Source organism: Cyphomyrmex costatus, unplaced genomic scaffold (genome assembly GCF_001594065.2).
Source record: "Cyphomyrmex costatus isolate MS0001 unplaced genomic scaffold, Ccosl1.0 scaffold123, whole genome shotgun sequence".
Lineage (NCBI taxonomy): Eukaryota > Metazoa > Arthropoda > Insecta > Hymenoptera > Formicidae > Cyphomyrmex > Cyphomyrmex costatus.
The window spans coordinates 3,506,255-3,529,347 of record NW_017275207.1 but is presented as its reverse complement, the minus strand read 5'-3'; the positions used below and the strand labels follow the sequence as shown (position 1 = coordinate 3,529,347).

At 26.4% G+C, this 23,093-nt stretch overlaps 1 protein-coding gene across 1 annotated transcript; it reads right to left on the bottom strand.

Annotated features, from left to right (window-relative positions):
- Nucleotides 1-1,140: 1,140 nt before the first annotated feature.
- LOC108780674 (sodium channel protein Nach) lies at nt 1,141-20,742 on the bottom strand. The gene is made up of 9 exons (XM_018548476.1): nt 20,558-20,742; nt 14,100-14,274; nt 13,356-13,501; nt 11,599-11,728; nt 7,567-7,867; nt 3,777-3,830; nt 3,442-3,610; nt 3,239-3,345; nt 1,141-1,397 (listed from the first exon to the last, which is right to left on the bottom strand). The coding sequence occupies exons 1-9, from the start codon at nt 20,740-20,742 to the stop codon at nt 1,141-1,143; spliced, it is 1,524 nt and encodes a 507-aa protein (XP_018403978.1).
- Between the last annotated feature and the right edge of the window lie 2,351 nt (nt 20,743-23,093).

Below are 23,093 nucleotides of genomic sequence, written 5' to 3'. Positions count from 1 at the left end.
GTTCTATTCATGCTCTTACAGAGAAGGTATTATAGCCGCTTCGTATCTCTCTCGTAAACAACTACAATCTCATTATTTAGCACTTCCCTCATTAATAACGTCTTATTATCCAGCAATATCATCTTTATGAAACAGCCTTCGATTCGAAGTTGCAGCATGCAAATGTTTTTCACAAGATATGCATAATAATTGCATCAATTTATGTAATTAATTATCTCTATGATTCTATAAAGTTAAACTTGGAACTAAACATTATGTCTAATACTTGAATTACCAAAATTACATGCTTTTGTGTGTGTGTGTGTGTGTGTGTGTGTGTGTGTGTGTGTGTGTGTGTAAAATAATTGTAAATAATAATAATCGATCATAAAATTTCGTAAAGTAAATCGATCTTATATTCACAAACTGTTAAAATTTGCGTTTATAATGCACCATAATACATAAAACCTAGCTTAAAATTTTGCATCAAGCTTAAGAACCTTTTAATGGATTTTCGATAATTCCACGTGCATATTAATTATGCAGAAATGCAACCAAAATTTTGCATAGATCGTATTATGATACTTTTTAGGATAGTATGTAAAGTAACCTAAGGTATGTAAAATCAATCTACTTTAATAAAGAGCTGAAAACATCACCCAAATAGTCATTAATTTAGAATAAAATAATAAAAACTACTTGTTGCATCTTGTAACAATCTTTTACGATAACAAAATAGAGTTAATACAGAATTAATACAGTATTATTTCATAAAAGTTAATATATATATATATTGAACCGGCTGTCATTAAAGCTACTGTGAAATTATTTTCCGATAGAAAAAGTGAATATTTGACTAACTAACTCTATCATGATTATATTCTTAGATAATAATAAATCTTTTTCAAAATTAGTTTAGCATTGCTATGTAATTAAATAAATAGTGACAATCTTCTTTATTATTTTTGCCTAAGGCTTCATTTTAAATCAATATTCCATTTGTTCGTAAAACGTAGATATATGCGCAGTAGATAGATAGACAGATAGATAGATAGATAGATAGATATAAGATATTTCTTAATAATTTCAAATATTAACTGACAAAAATGGAATTATTTCAATTGAAAAGTTTCTTAAATAATTCCATAATAACTCCGTCAATCAATATCTGGCTCTGTTAATAGAAAATTTGCCGTATTTCGCCGAATGCCAGGATCGCGGTTGCAATTCGTTCCAATATATTGCCCCTGTGGTTTGAGTTTGAACTGATGGAATTTTAGTTTTGCGATCTTTATCTTCTTGCAAGGCCGATTTTTTACAGAGAAAATCGCTAAACATGAGCATAAAGAAGTACAGAAGCTCCACTATACTGATGAAACTAAAACCAATGAAGACGCCACATATACCGCCAATATCACCTGCAAAACGATCATCTTTATAATACAGCGCAGCGTCTTGACAGCAAGAGAAGATAAGATGATTTGATGAAACAGCCACGTATTTTCAGTGTTAATTCTTAAAAAAAAACATTTACAACAATTTACGCTGTAGCTTAAATGTTGTAAATGTTATAAAGAGGTAGCGGATTTTTCCAGTCATACCACCGTCACTTTTCTTTCTTTACACAAGCATGCTACTATTTAATCAATGGTTTATAAATCGAATATGCAATGTTATCTTTTTTCCTAGTTTGTAAATACATATACACGTATATGCAAACACATATGTATAATATAGACCATAAAGGTTTAAAAACACTTTTTAAAGAACTTGACATTTTTTGAATTAATTATTCAAATATCTATAATAATTTTATTCAAGAATAATTTTTTAGACTCAATAATAATTATCAGATCTAAAGAATTATTGTTAAGAAAGTACTGTTTTATAGATATTTGAAACAATCCCTAAAGATAATTTTTAAAAAGTATTTTCAAAACAAAATTCGTATACATAAACCTAATAAGTCCCGTCTTTGTATTAATATAGAATTATTGCTTTCCATTAGTAGTTAACGTAAAAACATAATGACTCCCGGGTAGATTTAAATAAATGTAGAATTTATGACTGTGTATTTAAAGTAGTGTTGAAAAAGGTATATATCTGCGCTTTCACATTTGAAACATTACCATTTTTTTCTGATTTTTATAATAGATAAATATACAAAATAAAGAATGTGTATGTTTAAAATAAGATATACAGAAAATTATTTTCATAATAACACAAATGTTCTAACTAATATAAGTAAAGTATCTGAAATTTTCAAATAGAATTATTTTTTTTTGTTTTTCTCTAATGTACATTAATTATATATTAAAAACTGTTTTCTTAAATTTTTCGGCTTATGAAAAGTCAAATGTCAAATAAACTTTTCCATGTTTTTCAGAAAATATTCCTCTTTTCAGCAATTTATTCGCAAAGTAAGCACCGGTAACTAGAAATTGCGCTATGTGAGAAGTATTATCATTTTTTTTACACGAGAACCAGACTAGAGTGGAGAAACGTGATACACAGTCGGATATTAAAATTTCATTTTTGAAAACCCTCGGGCATCCTACAGAAGAACGCAGACAGAAAATTTCTCTTCCACACTACTCTAGCTTTGATCATGTGATATCTTTTTCATATGTTTTGTATCAACTGTAAAAAGATTTACTCATCGTCAGTTTTCATATCAAATGCAAAGTTCTTTATAATTTACTCTTTTCCGCAATGTACAATTAATTAAAAATGTTGAAGGCAGAAATATCGCAAACCATGAAGAGACATTCCTTTAAAAATCTAATTATATAGATATAATGTATATATATATATATATATATATATGATATGGCGCTGTAATATCAGGACGTGATAGTGTCTTGGCATTAATTGTAAGTATTATATTTATACTAATTAAGTTTAATGACATATTAAGCTGAACCGTTTGTATCTTTTACACATTCTTGTTCTGCTCAATTTGATTTACTTTGCAAAATTATTTTTATAGCTTTTATGTTAAATTTGATTATTGAAAGAAACATTTTTTAAAAACTAATTAGAATAATTGAATTTATAATTACAAAATTTGTTAAAGAAGTATTATAAATAAAAGAATCTTGTTTCTATAACTGATTTTATATTTAAAACAAATTGCGTTTACTTCATGAGCCTTTTTAAAAGTTTTTAATCCGATAAAAAGATATAAAAGTTCGGATTAAAGAATTTAAATTTAATCTCTCATTTATAAGTATAATTCCTTAACACAATCTGTACTTACTTACGAGATCATACCAGTAAAAAGACGTGTCTTGTATCAATCTGATTGTCTCGTATTTTGAAAAGTATATATGTACTATTCCTTCATTAGTAACATTATAATTTAGTCTGAAATTAAGCAATAAAAATAGTTTCAGCGCCCTTTTTTAGGAATCTCCAAAAAGAATTTTATACTTTATCCTGACAGAAATGTCGTATACTTACAAGAAATTAGTATTAAATATACCAGGAGTCATATGAGTCTTCCAACTTAATACATCGTAATCAAAGTCATCGTTGCAGGAAGCATAACAATTGTAACAATGTAAAGCTCTTTCTTCTTTTTCAAAATTGGTATGTTCTTCCTCGTGAGGGAGAATTGCTGACCAGTTAGCTATTTCATAGAAGAAATAAAAATCAGTATATCGAATATAAATAAAGTAATCGCGCACGTAATTATTAATTTATTTAAATAAGTTTTAAATAATGTAAATATTAAAGTTTTCAAGTTGTTTATGTAAAAATAATTGTTTTTATATTAATAATGTAATAATGTTTACCTTTATGCCTAATTAGGCATCGGTTGTCCAAGCTATTACAAATACGCGATGAATCTGAAACATATAACAACATATATATATATATTACAAATAAAACGTAATAAATATAAACAAAAAATATTTGTAAGATTAATCTACAAAAAACACGACAAAATTTGTAAATAAAATTATAGTTTCTTTCTTGCAAAATAAATTTTAAGGAATCAGATAGTTTTTACAACTTAATTAAATTGCTATATTTTATTATAACTTCTATTTTTAAATATATATGTATTACAGTTTATATATTATAAACATATTACATCATAAAAAATTCCTCATTTTGTTTTTTTTTTTAATTATTCCGATAAAATATTATCATATTCTTCTCGAATTGGGAAAATGACGGCACGGAATTCGGAACATCAGTTCGAATTCCAGTTGAGATAATATTTTTCACAATAAATTATTTACAGGATCGTAAATATGCATATTAGCATCTTTAACATTAAATTACTTGTCAATTTAATTAATGATGTTACTACTCCAGCTTCAGTTTACGATTATGTTCCAACAAATAATTAGCGCACAATGTGCTTAAACTAGAAATTTAATAAATATATAAATTCATAAAAACTTCTAAAATTATAATTTTTTTTATTAAATTATATTTATATTATTTTATAAATTCATAAAAGATATTAGACACGTAAAGGATCACTTTGACCAAATATAGCGTTTTCCTTTCAGTTCTGTTTAATTTTTTAATATAACTTTAAAACATCAAAATTCTTTGTCGGACTGTATAACGAATAAACAAGACGATAAAATTCAATATTAATTTACATTTATTACATCACGTTTATTTACGTCTTGTCATTTTTAAATAAAATTAAAAAATTGATTGCTCTTGTTGTTTAATATTGCCAAAGATTTCTTTATTTCTTGTAAACAATTAACAAATAAAATCTTTATCATGCCGTATAATGTAATAATCACCAAATAAAATTACATTATTATTACAAAATTTATTTTTAATTTTTAAATAAAAATATAAAAAATTTGCAAAAAATGTTCATATTTTGAGCAGTATGAGGAAAAATGGAGAGTATGTACGTCGAGCGGGCGTCGTTGCACGTGTTGTTGATTAATATGGAGAACGGAGAAGGCAGCAGCGAGAAAAACGACTCCAAGCACGCCCTGTGCTATCGATGAAGCGCGAGAAAAAGAGCAATCGGGATGGCTTTAAAACGAAAGAACAGAGAGAGAGGAGTACTCAGTGTTGCACGCGGCGCGGCACCGCTTTCAACGAGTTCCTCTCCTTTGCTAGAACCCAGGCCACAGTAAGTTAATCCTACAGAGCGATGCTTCACGCGATCCGCTTTAATGCTTTAAGCCACCCGTGGTAAAGCCTCGTTAGAAAGCTCACGAACGCGTACGTCTCGCAATGCGGCGCGCAACGTTCCTTTACAGATTGCCGCCCACGCCTCTCGACTTCGTGATAGAAGAAAGAAATCGCCGGGATGTAAGAGAGTTCACGGGTCTGGAGAAACCCGATTTATCCAATAAGATACGATCCTTACTGTATAGTAAGGATCGTATCTATTTAAATCTCTCTTATCTCTAATATTAAGTAATAAAAAACCTTACGATAAAATTATGATAAAATTAGTTACGTTTATCCTAATTTATACGTTTCTTTTAATTATCGTAATCATGATTCTAATATGATTAATATCTTAATAAGAAATATTATATATCTAATTATATTTAATTATATACTTTTCACTTATAATCTGCAATTACATTTTTTAATTCACATTATTAAAAACAGTGATTATAGTTTATATTTCGATTAATTTGTAAATTAATAAAACTAAATTCAAAACTTTACTTTCAATTATTATATTTTTAACAACAATTTTTATCGTGCTTTCTTATTTAATATTAATTAATACATTTTTGTTTTATTTCAACTTTTGTGACAAAGACAGAAAAATCGAAGCATGAATGAGAGATGTGAGAAGGATGTGAGGAATTGACGGAAATCTTATTGGCTTCGAAAGATACGTTGTCTATGACGTTATCACATATTGACTGTTCGCTTAGATTGATTTCTCATTTCTCTTCTTTTATCGATTTCCTATTTTTTTTACTAGTACAAAAATTGTTATGTTATTACTGAAGACCTTTATGAATTTTGACTAATTTTTGTATTTATATATTTTTATGTATCTAAAAACACTATCAAAAATATAGATGTAATAATGGTATTATTATAACATAACGTTAATTATGAAAATCATGTAATACCTCAGAAATTATTAAATATTTCTTAATTTACTTAATATAAACTAATTCTTTAAAATATCTATTATTAAACAAAAACTTTCTGTAAAGTTTGTCGATTGTTATGATTATTTAATTTAGCTTTATCTAATATATTCTATTGCATTAACAGATAACAAATAATAACAATTAAATAAATATTTTATCATATTTTCTAAAACATGTAAATCGTATTTTGCTACGAACAAAAGAAGATAAATAGAAAGGTTAAATTGGATAAGGAGAATTTGAGAAGGAAATAAAATCGAGAAGAAAAAAGCAACACTATTTGTTCCGAAGATTGCTAGCAATATTGTCGAATCGTCAGCCTCGGTAGACTGTGATGCACTGCAAAGAAACATCAATGAAAGTAGTTCGCGCTGTTACGAGTGTAGGGTTTACAAGTTCGATGTTACCGTTCGTTCTATTAACATCGAAATTCGTTTGTTACTCGGATATATAATACTATAGTCAAGATCAACAAAGTTGATATCAGTTTTATCGAGACTTTTTAATCTTACAAAATAATCCGACTTTATAATAAATAAATAAAACATTTATTGCATATTATTATGGTGATCATTAAGTGATATCTTGCCACTTGATTTTAATAGCGTCATCAGATAAGAGAGCTTAATAAAGCTCTCAAGCCATATATGAATGAGACACTGAAGAATAATAAATATACAAGTAGTTTTAGATTTAATAATTTTTCATTTTTGACTGTACAGATTCCTTATCATGTGTTTGCCTTTACAGTTGAATATATGTGACAATTTTTAAATTTGTAATCGTTTGTTAAATGTAACACATTTATATTTTAAAAAAGTGTAACTTAAACATTTAAAAAATTTGTAAACAGAAAATCTACAGGTATTTATAAGAATTTAAAAAATTCTTTTATTTTTTCGTAACTAAAAGAACTAATTTTATTATATTTTCTTTATTTGAGATATTTGATAATACATTTTTCATACTGCTAACTTTATTTGCAAATTATAATTTAAACCTTAGAAAAGAAAGCAATAGCAAGCGCATTTAAATTTTTAATTTGCGAAGCTGAATAGAATTATAAGCCAGTTAAAGCTTTCACAAAATTATAAAATGTAATTTGGAATCTCGAGAAATTAAAAACTTCCTATTATAAAATCATAGTCGCTGTAAGATTTAATATCCGTCTACCATTATTATTTAACGATTCGTCTTTCAAAATTATAACACGCAACAGAAATTCTTATCAAATACTACCTTAATATGCAAATGAGTATACAGTCGAAAAAAAATTTAATTTGAAAAAAGAGTCCTATGTATAAGTCATATCTATCAAGTATATTACGTTTTATTCAATTTTATAAATTGAATACAATAACCCCCTCCCCAGTTTTTAATTAAAATTAATAGATTTTATGATTTTGCATCGAAAAATTAAACAACTTTTTTAGAGACTAATATGAATAGTTAGAAAATGAATGTTTTTACTAACAATCTTTCTTGCCGCGACGTGGATAAAAGAATGGTCTGCATCCACAGTGCTTCTGTATGTAATAAACCTTACAATCGACGATACAATCACTGTAAGTATACATCGTATTACCAGATATTAATTTTCCCTCATCTGAGAAAACACAATTACGTTTATTCCTAGGGAAATTCTTGATGAATGCGGTACTGACGAAAAGTGTTGCAACCATGTCTAGAAAGGTCTCGGAAAGAGGCATTGCGAGTACCTCTGTAACACCACCACTGGTCTTATCTGGATAATCGGTAGGATTGAATACAATCACCTATAAACTCAAAGAATGTTAGTTTTACTCAACTTTTCTCTCTCTCTCTCTCTCTCTCTCTCTCTCTTTCTTTCTCTCTTTCTCTCACACACACAACTTCTTTAAATTTAATTAATTATCAAAATTAAATAAATTATATTTGCATACAATAATTAATTAATATTGAACATTTTTCCAAAAATATGTAGATATTATTTATTGTGATTATTATAAGTCAAACAACTAGATATTTAAAAAATATATATATATAATATTTATAAAACATTCACACACACACACACACACACACATTGATGATGTAAACATTATATGCGATATATTTTTTTGCTTTACTCAAGTTCATTTGAGACTCATAGTTTTTGTAGCGTCGCATGTAATATGTTTTTTTATGCTGCACTGCAAAAAGAGACATCGTAATTTGTGTAATGCGCTGGTCTGTTTCCACAAGTTAATTACGACGTAACTAACATTTACCTGGAATACTATATTGCAACTATGTTCTATGTGTGTGTATGTGTGTGGTGTGTATCATATCTATGTACTATATTTTAATAAGCATGCTATATTTTATTAAAGTACAGAAATAAAATCGAGTCTTATCAAATAATTCGTTTTAATAAATTAATTAATTTATGTATTAATCAAGAACAACTGATTCTTATCGTTTTAAAGTAAAAAGACTTCGGACATTTTCTAAATGGAAGCTTTCATTATGTTTCAAGATAAATATTTATTTAACAAACATATTTGGAGAAATCATTTTATATTACAATTTTTTTTATAAATGTTCAAGTTAATTTTAATTTAAAATAATTAAAGACACAAAAAAAAATTAACAAACAAAGAATGTTAAATTCAAGCAATGTGATAAATATAAACGTATTTCACAAAATAATTTTTTGTTAAATTCTGTATATATTACAGTGATTAAATAATAATTAATAAATCAACAATTACAAAATTTATTTAATAAATTAAGCCGTATCTTTAGTTTTAACATACAAATGTTTGGATTCTTTTATATAAAAACTGTCTAATATTAATTTGAAATTAATAACAAATAATTTTTTGTGAATTATTAAAGATATATAAATATATACTAATTATCCTTATTGTACATAATATAGATTTCTTTAAAAAGTTAGTTTAATCTTGCAATGCATCTAAAAGTAAACGATAAAAATATCTCGACAAAAGAATAGAATCTTCTAGCACGTTTTTACCGAACGCGAGTTCTCCGTAAGTGCTAGCTGCTACAGCCTAAAGTACACACTACACTGCGAATATGGCGAAGTGAAGAAAACGCGCGATTATATCGCGCCGCTAATGACTTTCACAAGCTTTTTATCACCATGCACTATGCGCGAATGAAGCACAGGTGGCTTGTAATGGCACAGTAAGCGTGGAAAAAGTTCACAGCATGAGGCAGCTACCGATTATCTTGTCGCTACAATAGATTTGATATGTGAACACTATATAGTTGAAATACATTATATGTAAGAGATTGTATTTTTTATAATTAATTTCAATAGTTATTAAAACTTGCATTAATTAATACTTAGGAAATAATTAAGAAATTAGTTTATACTACAAAAATAGAATTAGAATATTTTTATGTTTATGCTATATGTATACAAATAATATTTAAAATAAATTCTTTATACTCTTTTGTACTCTGAATCTTTTTTCATATGTTTTTTGGAAAAATAAAAAATTTTTGTATTTTTTAATATAATTTTATACTTTTTTTCTTTAATCTGTAAATTAAACTATCAATTAAAGTGTTAATATGTATATATATATATGTATAAATATAATTGTATATATGGTATACATTGTATATATATATATATATATATATATATATGATTTACTTAATATTATAACTATAAAATAGTTTTGCTCTTTGTTTTCATTTCTAAAAATTAATAAATGAAAATGTATTATTTTATGATGAATATAATAATAATGACAACTTTACTTTAATGCATTAAAAGCTAATAAAATAGTAAACATGTATTATACTAATAATGAACAACAAAATATAATTTCTTAATTGTCTGTGTGTTTTAAATGCATTTGAAATGTAGATACATATTTCGTGGTACTTTGCACTATACATGTAGAATCGAACGTTAACGCTACTTTAGCATCATAAAGCATTGCAAGAATAAATCTTCATTTCGCTCGATTAGCCCCTTTTCATATTCAGCACTCGTGGTAACAACTCGTTATGAGTCGAATATGACCCGTTTTCGCGAGACGGAGATATTTCCAGGCAATTCTCATGCAAGACGTTTTCTAAATTATAAGTTAGATTATAATTTACGTACTAGCGAACGAATTTTTACCGTGGCGCTGTGTTTCATTTATTTATAAAATAATAACGAATTTATAAAAAAAATATTAATAATTTTTTGCAAATATTCAGCGTAATTTTATATTATTAATGGAACTGTGAAGTAATCTATTCTACATAGTTATTCTTGATATTATAAGATCTCAAAGAATTAAATTAAGTTTTTATGTCAAAGAATTATATTCTCAAAGAATTAAATTAAGTTGTTACAGGAAGCGATTGGTCTCAGAAATGTTAAATATTAAAAAACAGAAATTTAGCCTAAACTTACAAACCGACACGGAAGGTCTTCATGAAGCATATATACCCATTATAAACAAAATTTGATCTTTCTGTATCAGTTGTTGCCGGTCGTTATTTAGTTGGAAGTGGTCCGTTGAGGATGTTTGACGTGTTCCATGTATTACTTTTTATCTCAAGATGTACTTCGACAGTTTTGTAATATTTCTGACATAAGTTTTTTTAAAGAAAAAATTTTTTACTGTTTTTTTTATTGTGTGACAATTATCATTATGACTATTTTTGTAAATATATGGATACACGGACCAACTAATATTTTCACGCATAGTTTTGCAAATTTTTTGGTATGTTTTGCGCATCGTTAATTTTCATTCTTAGAATTTAAGATTACAATCTTTTAATTAATATATGTTCATTTATTGTTTTCAGTTATATATTTAACTATGCACAAGATTTTCTTTTGTATTGATGTTTGTCCATAATTATGTACATCTCAACGTTAAGTGTTTCATCTGAAGAGGACCAGATTTGGTGGTCGAAACTAGTAATATAATTTAACATCTGTTTTTTTAATCGTTACATTTATGTAAATTTTTATAAGTTCATTTTAGAATATATGTATTAATTTGTTGTTAATTTTCTTTTCGTTTGACTCTTACAATGCCATTTCCACGTTTATAATGTTAAGTTTTTATGATTTAATTGAGACTGTTATTTATTTACATGAAATACTCTTAATTACTCAATTCTTTTTTACAACAATTTTAAATAACAATTTTAAATAAAAGTTCTTTATATTCATTCAAACTTTTATCATTACCTTAATAATTAAGACACGCTGACGAAGTTAAGCGAAACATTCTAGAAACACTCTATGTAATTATGTATTATCAAGTTTCTCAGAATTTAGGTTGAACAGTGATGCTTTTGATTAATATGATAAAAAAATAAGTAGTTTCCAGATTTTTTATTTTGCATGAACAATAAACAGTTTTTCCTTGATAGCAGATTTAATTTTAGCTCCGAAATATAAGCCATTCTCGAGAATGTGGAATATTAGAGATCATTGGTTTTTTAATTTATTAAAATAGCATCCAATGTGTGTGTGTGTGTGTGTATCTTTTCTACTTACCTTCCAACCCTTAATGGGCAATATTGAATAGAAACAGTCGTCCAAAAGTGGATTCATTAAAACCGTTAAACCGCGTTCTATTCCGAGATCCGACACTTTTTGCGGCTCAATCATCTCAACATTGTTCATTCTGTTACAATATAATTACGGTCATTAATTTTTTTAACAACTATGATGCTTATATTTAAAATTTTTAGCATTATATTTTCAAACTAAAAAATCGATATTTTTCTTTTTATGAAGTTTTAAATTGATTTACCTTTAACATTATTTGGTATATTATTATAGATTATCGTAATGATTATTGGAAATTACAATCAAAATTTCTAAAATTATACCAGAAGGTTTACGGGTTATCGCCGTGTCTTTCTTCATTATTAATGCCTTTAATAATGGCATTAATAATGAAGAAAGACACGGCGATAACTCGCAAACCTTCTGGTATAATTGAAGAAAATACCCGTGAAAGCCTCAAAAGCGTAAAATATGTAAAACTTTTTTCTCATAAATTATATAATGTAATATTAATACATTGATATTAATTTCTCATTAAATTATAAAATCATCAAATACGAACATATAACAATGACGCATTAATAGATTAATAAAACATAATTTGTATAAAGGGAATACCATGTCATATGTGCCTTTAAAATCTCAAGTTAATATAAAAGATAATTTTTTTTAATATATAAAGAATAATTCTTTTAATATCAAAACATAATAATAAAATTATTAATCATTAAAAATTAATATGCATTGTCAAGACAATACATTACATCATCGAACATTGCGGAGTCAACTGGAAAATGCAAATATGCGATACATGTTGTAAATTTCCGACAATTTTCTGAGTGATAACAACGGCAGTCGACACACAAGATAGCGTGTAAATAACACTTTGACTAATCTTCAAAAAAACATACATACTTTATAAATATAAATAAGCAACTTACATTTGATTGATTTAAATAAGATTATCTTGGATTAAAAGTTGATTTCTAACATAATTTAAATAATTCTATAAAAACATAGGCTCAAGAGATTAAATCTAAATATGTAAATTTATTGCCAATGTAAATGAACAATAATTTAAACATCTGCTGAGAATAATTTATTTACATATTAATAACATAATTAAAAGAATATTCATAAATTATTCTATATAAACAATTACTTTTTCAAATTGCAGTAATCAATCTTTGTAATGTGTCGCGTGGTATGTACAAAAAAATCAAAACAAATGAGAGTATTTTCCTGCGATATAATCATAATGATATACTGTGATCTATAATCAACAAACAATATAATTCAACGAGGACATTTTAATCAACAAACATTATGATTCTACAACATTCTGTTCAACAAGCATTATGGATAATTTAGCAATGTAGTTTGTGTTATGAATCAATTTCTATCAATTTGGCCAGTATTTGTAGCCACTTTTAAATAAATTAAAAAATATTTAAAATAATTAATTTAAAAAATATATTTATTTCTTATCGTTAAACAATAATGATAAAATATACTAAAATAAAATGATAAATAGAATAATTTTATATAAATAATGAAATAACAAAACATTTTTATATTATACATAATGATATATACAGCTTGGGAAAATCCTTCATTTACATGAAATATGTTACTGCGCTGCCTGAACATACAATAGATAAACTAGTCAAATAAATGATTGAACTATTGCATGTTGTGTGTATGCTCTCCGAAAAAACGTTTTGAAAGCACGAGATACTTACTCGAGAATGTCATCGCTTTCACGTATGTAATTAAAGGTGCAACAGTATCCGTCCTGCGTTTTGCGAAACTTAAAAAGTGTCGAGCAATTTTCGTAGATTCCATGCAGCTTACACATCAATAACATTATCGAACATTGCGGAGTCAACTGGAAAATGCAAATACGCAATACATGTTGTAAATTGCCGACAACTTTCTGAGCGATAACAAAGGCAATCGACACGCAAGATGTTGTGTAAATAACATTTTAACTGATCTTCAAAAAAACCTTGCATTTAAAGCATCTATCCAATGAGAAATGATAATGGAATCAACATCAAATTTACCATCGATTCCATTATCATTTCTCACTGGGTATATTTCCAAAGAAATTAAGTAACGCGCCTGCCTACATATAAATGATTCCTGTTTGCTAGAATTATCAGAAAACTGAAAGCTAGGGAGATAAATTTAAACAGGGAATATTCGTAGAATATTCATATAGTAGTAATGAGATTATAAAAAAAATTACATTTAAAATTAGATAAAATATTGAATTTAAACTTCCATTATTACACTAAACAATAAAAATTGAACAAATGTATCATTACAGTTATTTAATTATTACATAATTAAAAGGACTTTATTCGTACATCAACATACATGTATAATATATAAGAAAAAAACTAATGAAAGCGTATAAGTAAAATTCTAGAGTATCACATACGTATATATATTTGAAACATTCGCTGAATTTGCATACGTACAGCTTTCATTATTTCAGTGACATCATAAGATCCGTTATAATAAGTTGTTAAAAGTTTATCTAATTCCACATCATAATTATCATCCAAGTTAAAATTAAAAAGGTAGAGATTGCCCAACTGCATTAACAAGTTGAGAATTTCATCGACTGTCTGGTTCGTGATATTTGCCTTAAAACTGGTTTAAAGAAAAATGTAGTAAATGTTCCATTAAGAGCCATCATATTATATGATATACATATATTTTTCTGAAGGATATCTTTAATATACAATAGCGAACGAAAAAGATGCGCAAAACTTTCTTTTGACCATCGTAATTCTACATTGTAGACAACAACATAACAGATTTTATATATTTTTATGGTACGTTATGGTATGTTATATATTATACTGAAAATATTTTGAAACAATGTGTGTTCATAGTGTAAAGTTCGATAAACTCTATAATAGGAAAAGTGATATATATTCAAAGTTGATAATTAAATTTTCATTCTATGTGATGAACAAATTGGTTGGTGGTGTACCACGTAATGCTTTCAAAACTAGTAACTAGCAAATATTAATATTTTTATATCATAATTGCTCTTTTATTTATTTAATTCTCTGTATAGGTATAAATAGAAAAAATTAGTAAAGTATATAATTTTCGAAAAAAAAAACACAATTTTTATATAATAATTTCTTTCATTGCCTTTCACAATTAAATCTTTTTAGTGTATGTAAATTATGTGTTTATTTATAGCAATAATAAAAACAGCATTAATACCTTTAGCAATGTTAGATAAGAATGGACTGTATATTTTTGTATATTTTAAAAATATTGCAATTGCTCACAAAACTAATATATATTTAACAAAATAGAACAATTGAAGGGCTAAGAGCCAGTTGGGTAATAAAGATCGTTTAATTTAAAGCATAAAAATAAAAATGATTACAAACGTTTCGACACCGATCGGATCATTCTCAATATTTATTTATTTTTTTGCGCTTCTCTTACAGGGTGCATTTCGTTCTGCGTTTATAATGTAAGCATCATTTATTCTTGTTTAATACTTGATAAATACCAAGGATAAACTCATGTTTATAACATGTAAGCATGAAAACGAAACAAAAGAAACTAGTGATTCTATTCTTCTTATTATTTTCAGTATTACCAACTTACATTACACGTGTTATCGTGCAATATAATTAATTTAATGCAAATTAAAAGAGATTTTCTTAAATAATCAAGAAAATATGATGAAAAATTCAAATTGCACATTTTTTTTAATCTCTACAGTATATGATAATCTGTTTGTGTCGGTTATATATGTAGGTGCATAATTTGAAAACGTTAATACATTACGCTACTCCATTTATTTTGTCATTAATAAATAATATTATATAATAATATTCATATAATACCTTTAGTAACATAATACCTATTTAAATATGCGTTTGCCAATAAAACACGTAAATCAACACATATTTTGTTATAGAGCGTAATTATAATTTAGCTTACAAAAATGAATTGTACGACAATTTATATAAAACTTTAAATGCAAATCTTTTATTATAAAATGTTCCTATATATTATCTTTTTATTTTGAAAATTAATAAAATAAATATTTTTAAATGCTTATTGAATTTTGATCAATTCGCGTGTCTTTTATTTAAACCTTTTTTATACTTAATTATTTAATATTAAAAAATGAAAAAGTAGCAATTCAAAACACGAAATTAGACCAGTTTATAACAATGTAGAAATTTATACGTATGTAAAATTATATAACATATTGTATAAGATATAGTGTTACATATATAAATAGTCGACAGTGTCAAAATATTATGTATTTCTATTAAAATATATGCATCTATAGTGTTTAATCTATAATCAAAAACATGCTTTTTAATTATGACATTTTAATCGATGTACCAACGAGATGAAACTTTGTGTTAAAGCTATATGAAACTTTGAAGATTCTTGTTCCAAATCAACAATTCCGGAAACGTCTCTTCCATTAACAGCCAAAAGTTCGCGAATGGCTATAAGATAGCGTCACGCAAAACGGTTCGATTTTAGGATATTAACACCTTATTAAATGAACCGTAACCACTGATTCTACGCTCTCCATCAATGCGCAATGCATCGATCCGTTCTCGTTGCGTCCGAAGAGAGTGCGCGATACCGAATTAATGATAATCGGCGCGCCAGTTGACTCGGAACATCGTAAAAAGCGAAGTAGGATTCAATGCGTTGACCGGTCGATTAAGCTTCGCGTATATATCGTATCAATTGCAGCGAGTTAACTCTATTCTCTGGTGTGTCAATGAAAATACCACTATGGTTAGTAAATCTATCCTCAATTATATAGGCTGGTATCTATCAACTTTAGATACATATCATTTGTCACGCCTATGATCTCTACATTTATTTAGAATACATTTATTATTTGTCTGTCATTAGATTGGCAACGTTACTTTATAAAAATAATTATTTCTTTTTATAAAAAATAACATACTGTTACTTAAGAAATATGAATTCGTTACTTTTAAACATCTATCAATCCTTATAAAGACGGCAGTACAAATTTTAGACTCCTATTCTGCAACTTTCAACGACAGTAACGATATCATTATATTCTCGTTACGCAGACTTTATATATGGTAAAAAAAGCTGTGCAACGTTAATACAACATCATTAAGAATAACAGAGTAAGGGCCTTTAGCCTTGAAATTTTTATTACAATATAATAAATTTTTATGAAATGCATGAAGAGAAGTAAAACACAAACCTTTTACAATTTTACACCTTTTTACCTTTTCTTATGTTTTTATCCACTTAAATCCATAATTTTTAATATTAATTATTTAAATAAAATTAATATTGTTGTAATTTTTCTATATACAAAAAGATAGAAATCATATATTAGTTAAACATTTATCAGAAAAAAACAGCAGTCAGTTTAAGCTTTAAAATTTTATATATACGTGCGTGCGAAAATACATGTTAAAATTTTAAACAAAAGATTAAGGGCAAAAAATAAAGTATTTTTGCTACATTTATAAATTTAATAAAAAACAAGATTTTAACTCACTTCGATCATCTCAAAACCTTCTTTTTTGTAGTTATAAACCTTAAATTTAAAATAAGGATTTTATTACTTTTCAAATACAAAGAATAAAAAGGCTAATGAGAGTAAACTCGCTGTTATCAATGCGAAATCACAAAAAACAATATATATTCTCGTTAACAATCAAAAAATGTCATATATAAAATACTATACGTTTCGGCCTAACATCCGGGCCATCTTCAGTAGTAAATTCAAATAAAAGACATGGATCTGTAGAAAAGTGGTCACTCTCAACGTCAAACAATCAAATCCACATGGTTGGTAGGTCATGTGCAAACGACAAGACGTTAATCTAAGTAAAAATTAAAAATTAATATTTTTATATTTAATTTTTTTATTACTTTTATTAAAATTTTAATAAAAAGTATTACAAAAGTAAATTATTTATTTAGATTGATATTGTTTTAGCATTAAAAAAGTAATGAATTGTTACTTTTTAATTAACAATAACTTACTTTTTAACTTAATAAATAATAATAGATTACTTTTAAAAAGTAACTTTCTCATATCTGAACAAATTAATAATTATACGTAATATAATATTAACACCGTATTGTCAAATATTTGTACTGTCGTTTTGTTATCAATATAATCTAGAGGTAAATTATATTATACGATCAAGCCAACAATATTTTCGAATATTTGCAATTCGCACTGGTAAATGTAGTGACTGTTTCAGCGTTGGCGGAGAAAATTTGCAGAATAATACGAGTTAAACAGTCAGCGATATTTCAAACGATCCCGATTGATTGTGCGATTGGTGGAGTTTGATGTAAAACGACGAAATCACATCCACATGCATCCAAAATGCTACAGTGGATTTGCATGTGTATCAATATCTTGCAATCGTTCACGCATACGCAAATACATTTAATATACGTGAATATAGTTTGTGTTTATTTAATATATAAATCGAGCTCACATATTGATCGCTAGTTCCGTTGTGGATTGCCGACTTATCCTGTTAATGGAGCAGATGGCGATTGCTACAAATTATCAAGGCGTACACTTTTAAATAATATAATAAAATAAAAAAAAAGAAAATAGAAAATAGAATAAAATCACCAAAAAAAGAAGAAAATAACTTTAAAGTATAAAAAAACTTTCTATATTTACAAAGAAAAAATATTATATAATAATATTTTGTAATATTTTAGATTTTTAATATTAAATAGTATATATGTGTATGATGAAAGTGATATAAAAGCTTTCTCTTTCTCTTCTCTCTCTTTCACTCTCTCCTTAAAAAGAAGAGAGAGTTTTAAGAAATACTTAAAAGAAAAAGGTTATTTAATTTTTTTTTTTAATATTATGTTTATATCTCTTATGTCTTTCATATTCATATTTATATCTTTTATATTTTACAATTCTATGTTCAATTTAATTTCAATATTTATTGCAAAAATACAGCTCCTTTACTTGAATACAAATATATTTTATATATATATATATATATATGTATGTATGTATACATACAAGAAAATGTTTATTTGTATAAATAATCCTAGCTTGATGTTACAAAAGTTTTTAACAACAAAACGGATATAAGAATAAACAGTTTTACACTATCAAAATCAAATAGATCTTAATATAAATAAATAACATACATACATATATGCACACACATACAAATTTTAAGAAATATCATTATCTTACCTGGAAAAGGTAAACCGGTCGTTTTATAATCATCTATATCTACAGAAGTTACTAAAGGTGTCGTCATAAATTCTTGATAGGTAGTGTAAACCATAAGCACCAGAAAAGATATAATTATGAAATGTATAATAACCCACAAAATTCTGAAAGATAATATTTAATTACAACAGCAAGTGCAGAAATATTATTATTTAGTTAAAGTGATTATATTTTATTCGCTTATTTCATCTTATTCGCTTGTTTTATTTATTTAAAGTTTTTTTTATTTTTAACAATATTAGTAAGTGGCTCAAAAATTAAAGATTAAAAGTATATTTTATTTACATATATAACTTTAAGAAATTTAAAGCTAACAAGATTAGAGCTGTAAAGCAAAATATAGATTTTGCTTGTGAATGAAGCGATATATCAAGCAACAATTTGTTCCTGTTCGTACCACAATATGCTCATTACCGAATTCGCACCGCGCTATTAACGTCACGCGTAACGTTACATTAAATCAACTGGCGACGCCGTATCGCGACGTGACTCCAGCATTTTGTGAAATTACATTTTTTTTCCATTTTTCTTTTTTCTTATTTTTACAAAGGGCACCGCATTTGTTTCGTACCGCGAAACGGGATCGTGATTTGTGGATGACTTGATTTGTGCGGACCACCATGAATCCAAGAATCTCTACTCACCGTGGCACCGTTAATCACACGAAAAATTAGTATACGCTCATTAAACTGTATAACTTTAATCATACATTCCGCTTATATATGCGAGCTATAATGTATGCATCTGTAAAGTCTCACGTGCATAGTCTGCGCAAATCACTTTTATCATTGCTTTAATAAAGACCCGATAATCGTACTATGCGAGTTGGCTTTTAAGCGCAAGTTTACGTTGTTAGATGAGTAAATAACATCCAAATAAATCCTACTTAAGTAAAATTTTATCGTACTAAGATCTTCTAAATATAAAACGTTAGTGTTGCGCGTAACTTAGAATGTTTCAAAAATATAAATAAAATAGATAGTAGCAATTTAATAGATATCCTTTTAAAAAAGGTTAAATATAATTAAAAACAAAAGGAAAGTATTAAAAAACACATACAGATACACAAATTTACAGAAAACTTTTTAAATTTTCGAATATAAATTACTATACTCTTTCTAAAATACATTGCAAATATGATATCATTTTAAAAATAATGTTTAGATTAATGTATACAGAGTTTTTGTGTATCACTAAATCATAATTACACAACATTATATATATTAATTAAGATTATAAACAATAATTTAAAAATATTGTTTCCCAAGTAACTAACGTCATTTATAGTTATTTTGATAAAATGGTAACGATAATGTCTGCTTGCCATGTACTTAGGTTAATTTTTAAATAAAATATTTCTTTTCCTTTCTTTCATCTATTTCAACGTTTCACATATTAAAATGTTTAACATATAATGCAAAATTAAAGTTTATTATTAATTAAAAGAACTAAAAAAACCATATTGTTTCGATAAAGCTAAATCTAAAGCAGCACGTCTTTTGTTATATTTATATTTATTTAATATAATTAATGTAAATTTGCATTTATATACGTATCATATATATATATATATGTTTGAAAATTCTTACATAAATCTATATCCATTTGTACACATATTATATTTGTACTACAAATAAACATGATTGAGGTTACCTTTCAAACCAAGGTCTGCGAGAATCAGCTAAGTATTTCAAACTGTTTATAGTGGAATATTCATAATACAATTTTAAATATTGTGATATAACCTTCAAGCGCGGTGATTTCTCCGAATATTTTGTCATCCATTGCCTGATAAAGGTATTGTTCTTAGGTTTAATTTTATTTCTTCCAAACCACATTATCTACCACTCGGCTTTTTAATTCTATAACGCAGAAATTAGCTGACTTTAGATAACAATAAATAATTATTTATGATATTATGCATTATAATAATGTGCATAAAAAACTAAATCAGTTATTTTAGTATATTGCAAATAAAAATTTTTTGCTCAATTATTATTTTGCAATACAATTTTTAATTAGTTCAAGTTAAAAAATAAAATTCATAACAGATATTTTCATTTAACCATATTTTTTATCATTATGTACGGATGTGTACTTACCTTCAATTGACTTTTATTTTTAAAATAGCAACCGAATTTATACATACAAGAGCAAAAAGGTATGTATAAATAAAAAAGACTTAATTAAACATGTTATGCGGTTTTATAAATACGCTATTTTATATTTGTAAAATATTTTCCAATATCAAATAATTATCAAATAACCATCAGCTATCTAAATTTTGTAGATTATAAATAATTGTTAAAATGTAATAAATTAATGATTTATAACAATTGAAATCTTTTGGTTCATTATTGTTTATTAAGTTTCTCACTTTAATAACCGCAAACCGCGCGCAACCGATTACGCGGAACGAAAGAAAATGTTATAGCCGGGTATGCAACACGAAATGAAAACTCCCGTAACGCAATTACATGGGTGTTACGGACGGCGCAGGTAATATCCCGAGCAGTGTCGAGCACTCGCGCGGCCATCTGGGATTACGACTGACGTCGTTTACATCGGGAGCCGTAAAACGCGCGTGCGACCGATTTGTGCATGTGTTGGTCCGCGTTATGACAGAAGAGATCCAGCAAGATCAGATCGTGTATCTGGCACCGTTCAATTACTATTCCACTACTTTGATATCGCGCTTGCGATCGCTTGCTACCGCAGGATACGAAATTGTACCGTTTGTCGCTTTCCTGGCAATATCGTGAATAGTTTATAAGTGTGCGATAGGCATTGATATATCGCGCCATATACAGCTTTTGCGATAAAAAGAAACAGAAATTTTTAAAAAACTGATTTACACACTAAGAGTTTTAATAGCTCTCTGTCCCTCTCTTTCTTGACAATATTTTGTCTTTTATTAGTCTTTACTACCAAAACAAAATTTATATTTCTTAAGAAGGCTTATGTAAAGAATATTTATATCTTATAGGTATTAATAAATGTTAAATTAAAAATCATTTTTAATAGGATTAATTGATAAAGTAATATAAAACAACGTGATATTATTAGAATTTTACAATATTTTATGCTTTTATATTAGTGTAATATATTTACCGCATTACATATTATAATAATTTATACATTGTTGATATCACAATTTAAAGCTTATGTTTAATTAATTTAATTGTATTCTTTGAAATAAGCTCGTGGTATTTGTATGGATTTCTTGCATTAAACTAACAGACATTATTACTATGTATTTTACTTTCATCAATTTATATTATTTGTATAGTAATACAAATGTTGATTATATTTATAGATATACATTGTCAATAACACATATACAGTTGTTATCAATTATACTATTATACATATTTTACGCTTTCTGTTTCGTATTTGAGGAAAGCGGTTTAGGCACTCGTGCCCTAATTGTAAGTTGACCATGTACGAAATATTACTACTGCCTCACTACAAACTATTTGCGCTACTTGTGTTTGACTGTACTCTGTGTAATCCACTTAGACCTATTACCAGATGCTTTATAGTTTCACAATGAATTATAACTTTTGAAGTAAATGCAGATATAATCATGTCTCTGTCTTTATGTATCATATCTATATAACTCCTAATTTAATGCTGATGTATATAATACATTTATAAGATAAAAAAATAGTTTTAAGTGAAAGATGTTTAAGTTTAAAGAATACTTTATACTAAGAATTTTTATTCAACCCTGTTTTTTCTGCAAAAGTTATGATTTTTTTTAAAATTACGTCGAATAAGAATAAAAAAGTGTATATAAAATTTAATTTTTTTATATTATAGAATGTTTTAATAAATTCTAAATTTATAACACAGTATTATGTACGATTATCACAGAGCAGTATATTATATTATAATTATTATAAAATATTTATAATTATGAAATCTAATTTAATATATAGTATCTAGTATCATAATAAATAAACTACAAAAAAATTAATGTAAAATCGATATTTTAAAAGAATAAATATTAGCAATAATAATAATTATATACATTATATGTACCTATATGTTACTCACCTTTCTGTCTCGTCTGATGAGTTCTAAATCTCTTTCCCTTTTCATGCCATTAATTTGTTGCATAGTTGCACTCATATATCATTTACAAAAATACGATTAATTATAATTAACTATCAGAATACGATGCTTA

Coding starts and splice junctions, on each gene's coding strand:
- LOC108780674 (XM_018548476.1), bottom strand. CDS start 20,742: ATGTGGTTTGGAAGAAATAAAATTAAACCTAAGAACAATACCTTTATC. Junction 11,729..13,355: donor GAAAGCGATGACATTCTCGA/GTAAGTATCTCG, acceptor ATATTGTAACAG/AATGAACAATGTTGAGATGA. Junction 3,611..3,776: donor ATGCCTAATTAGGCATAAAG/GTAAACATTATT, acceptor TCTATGAAATAG/CTAACTGGTCAGCAATTCTC.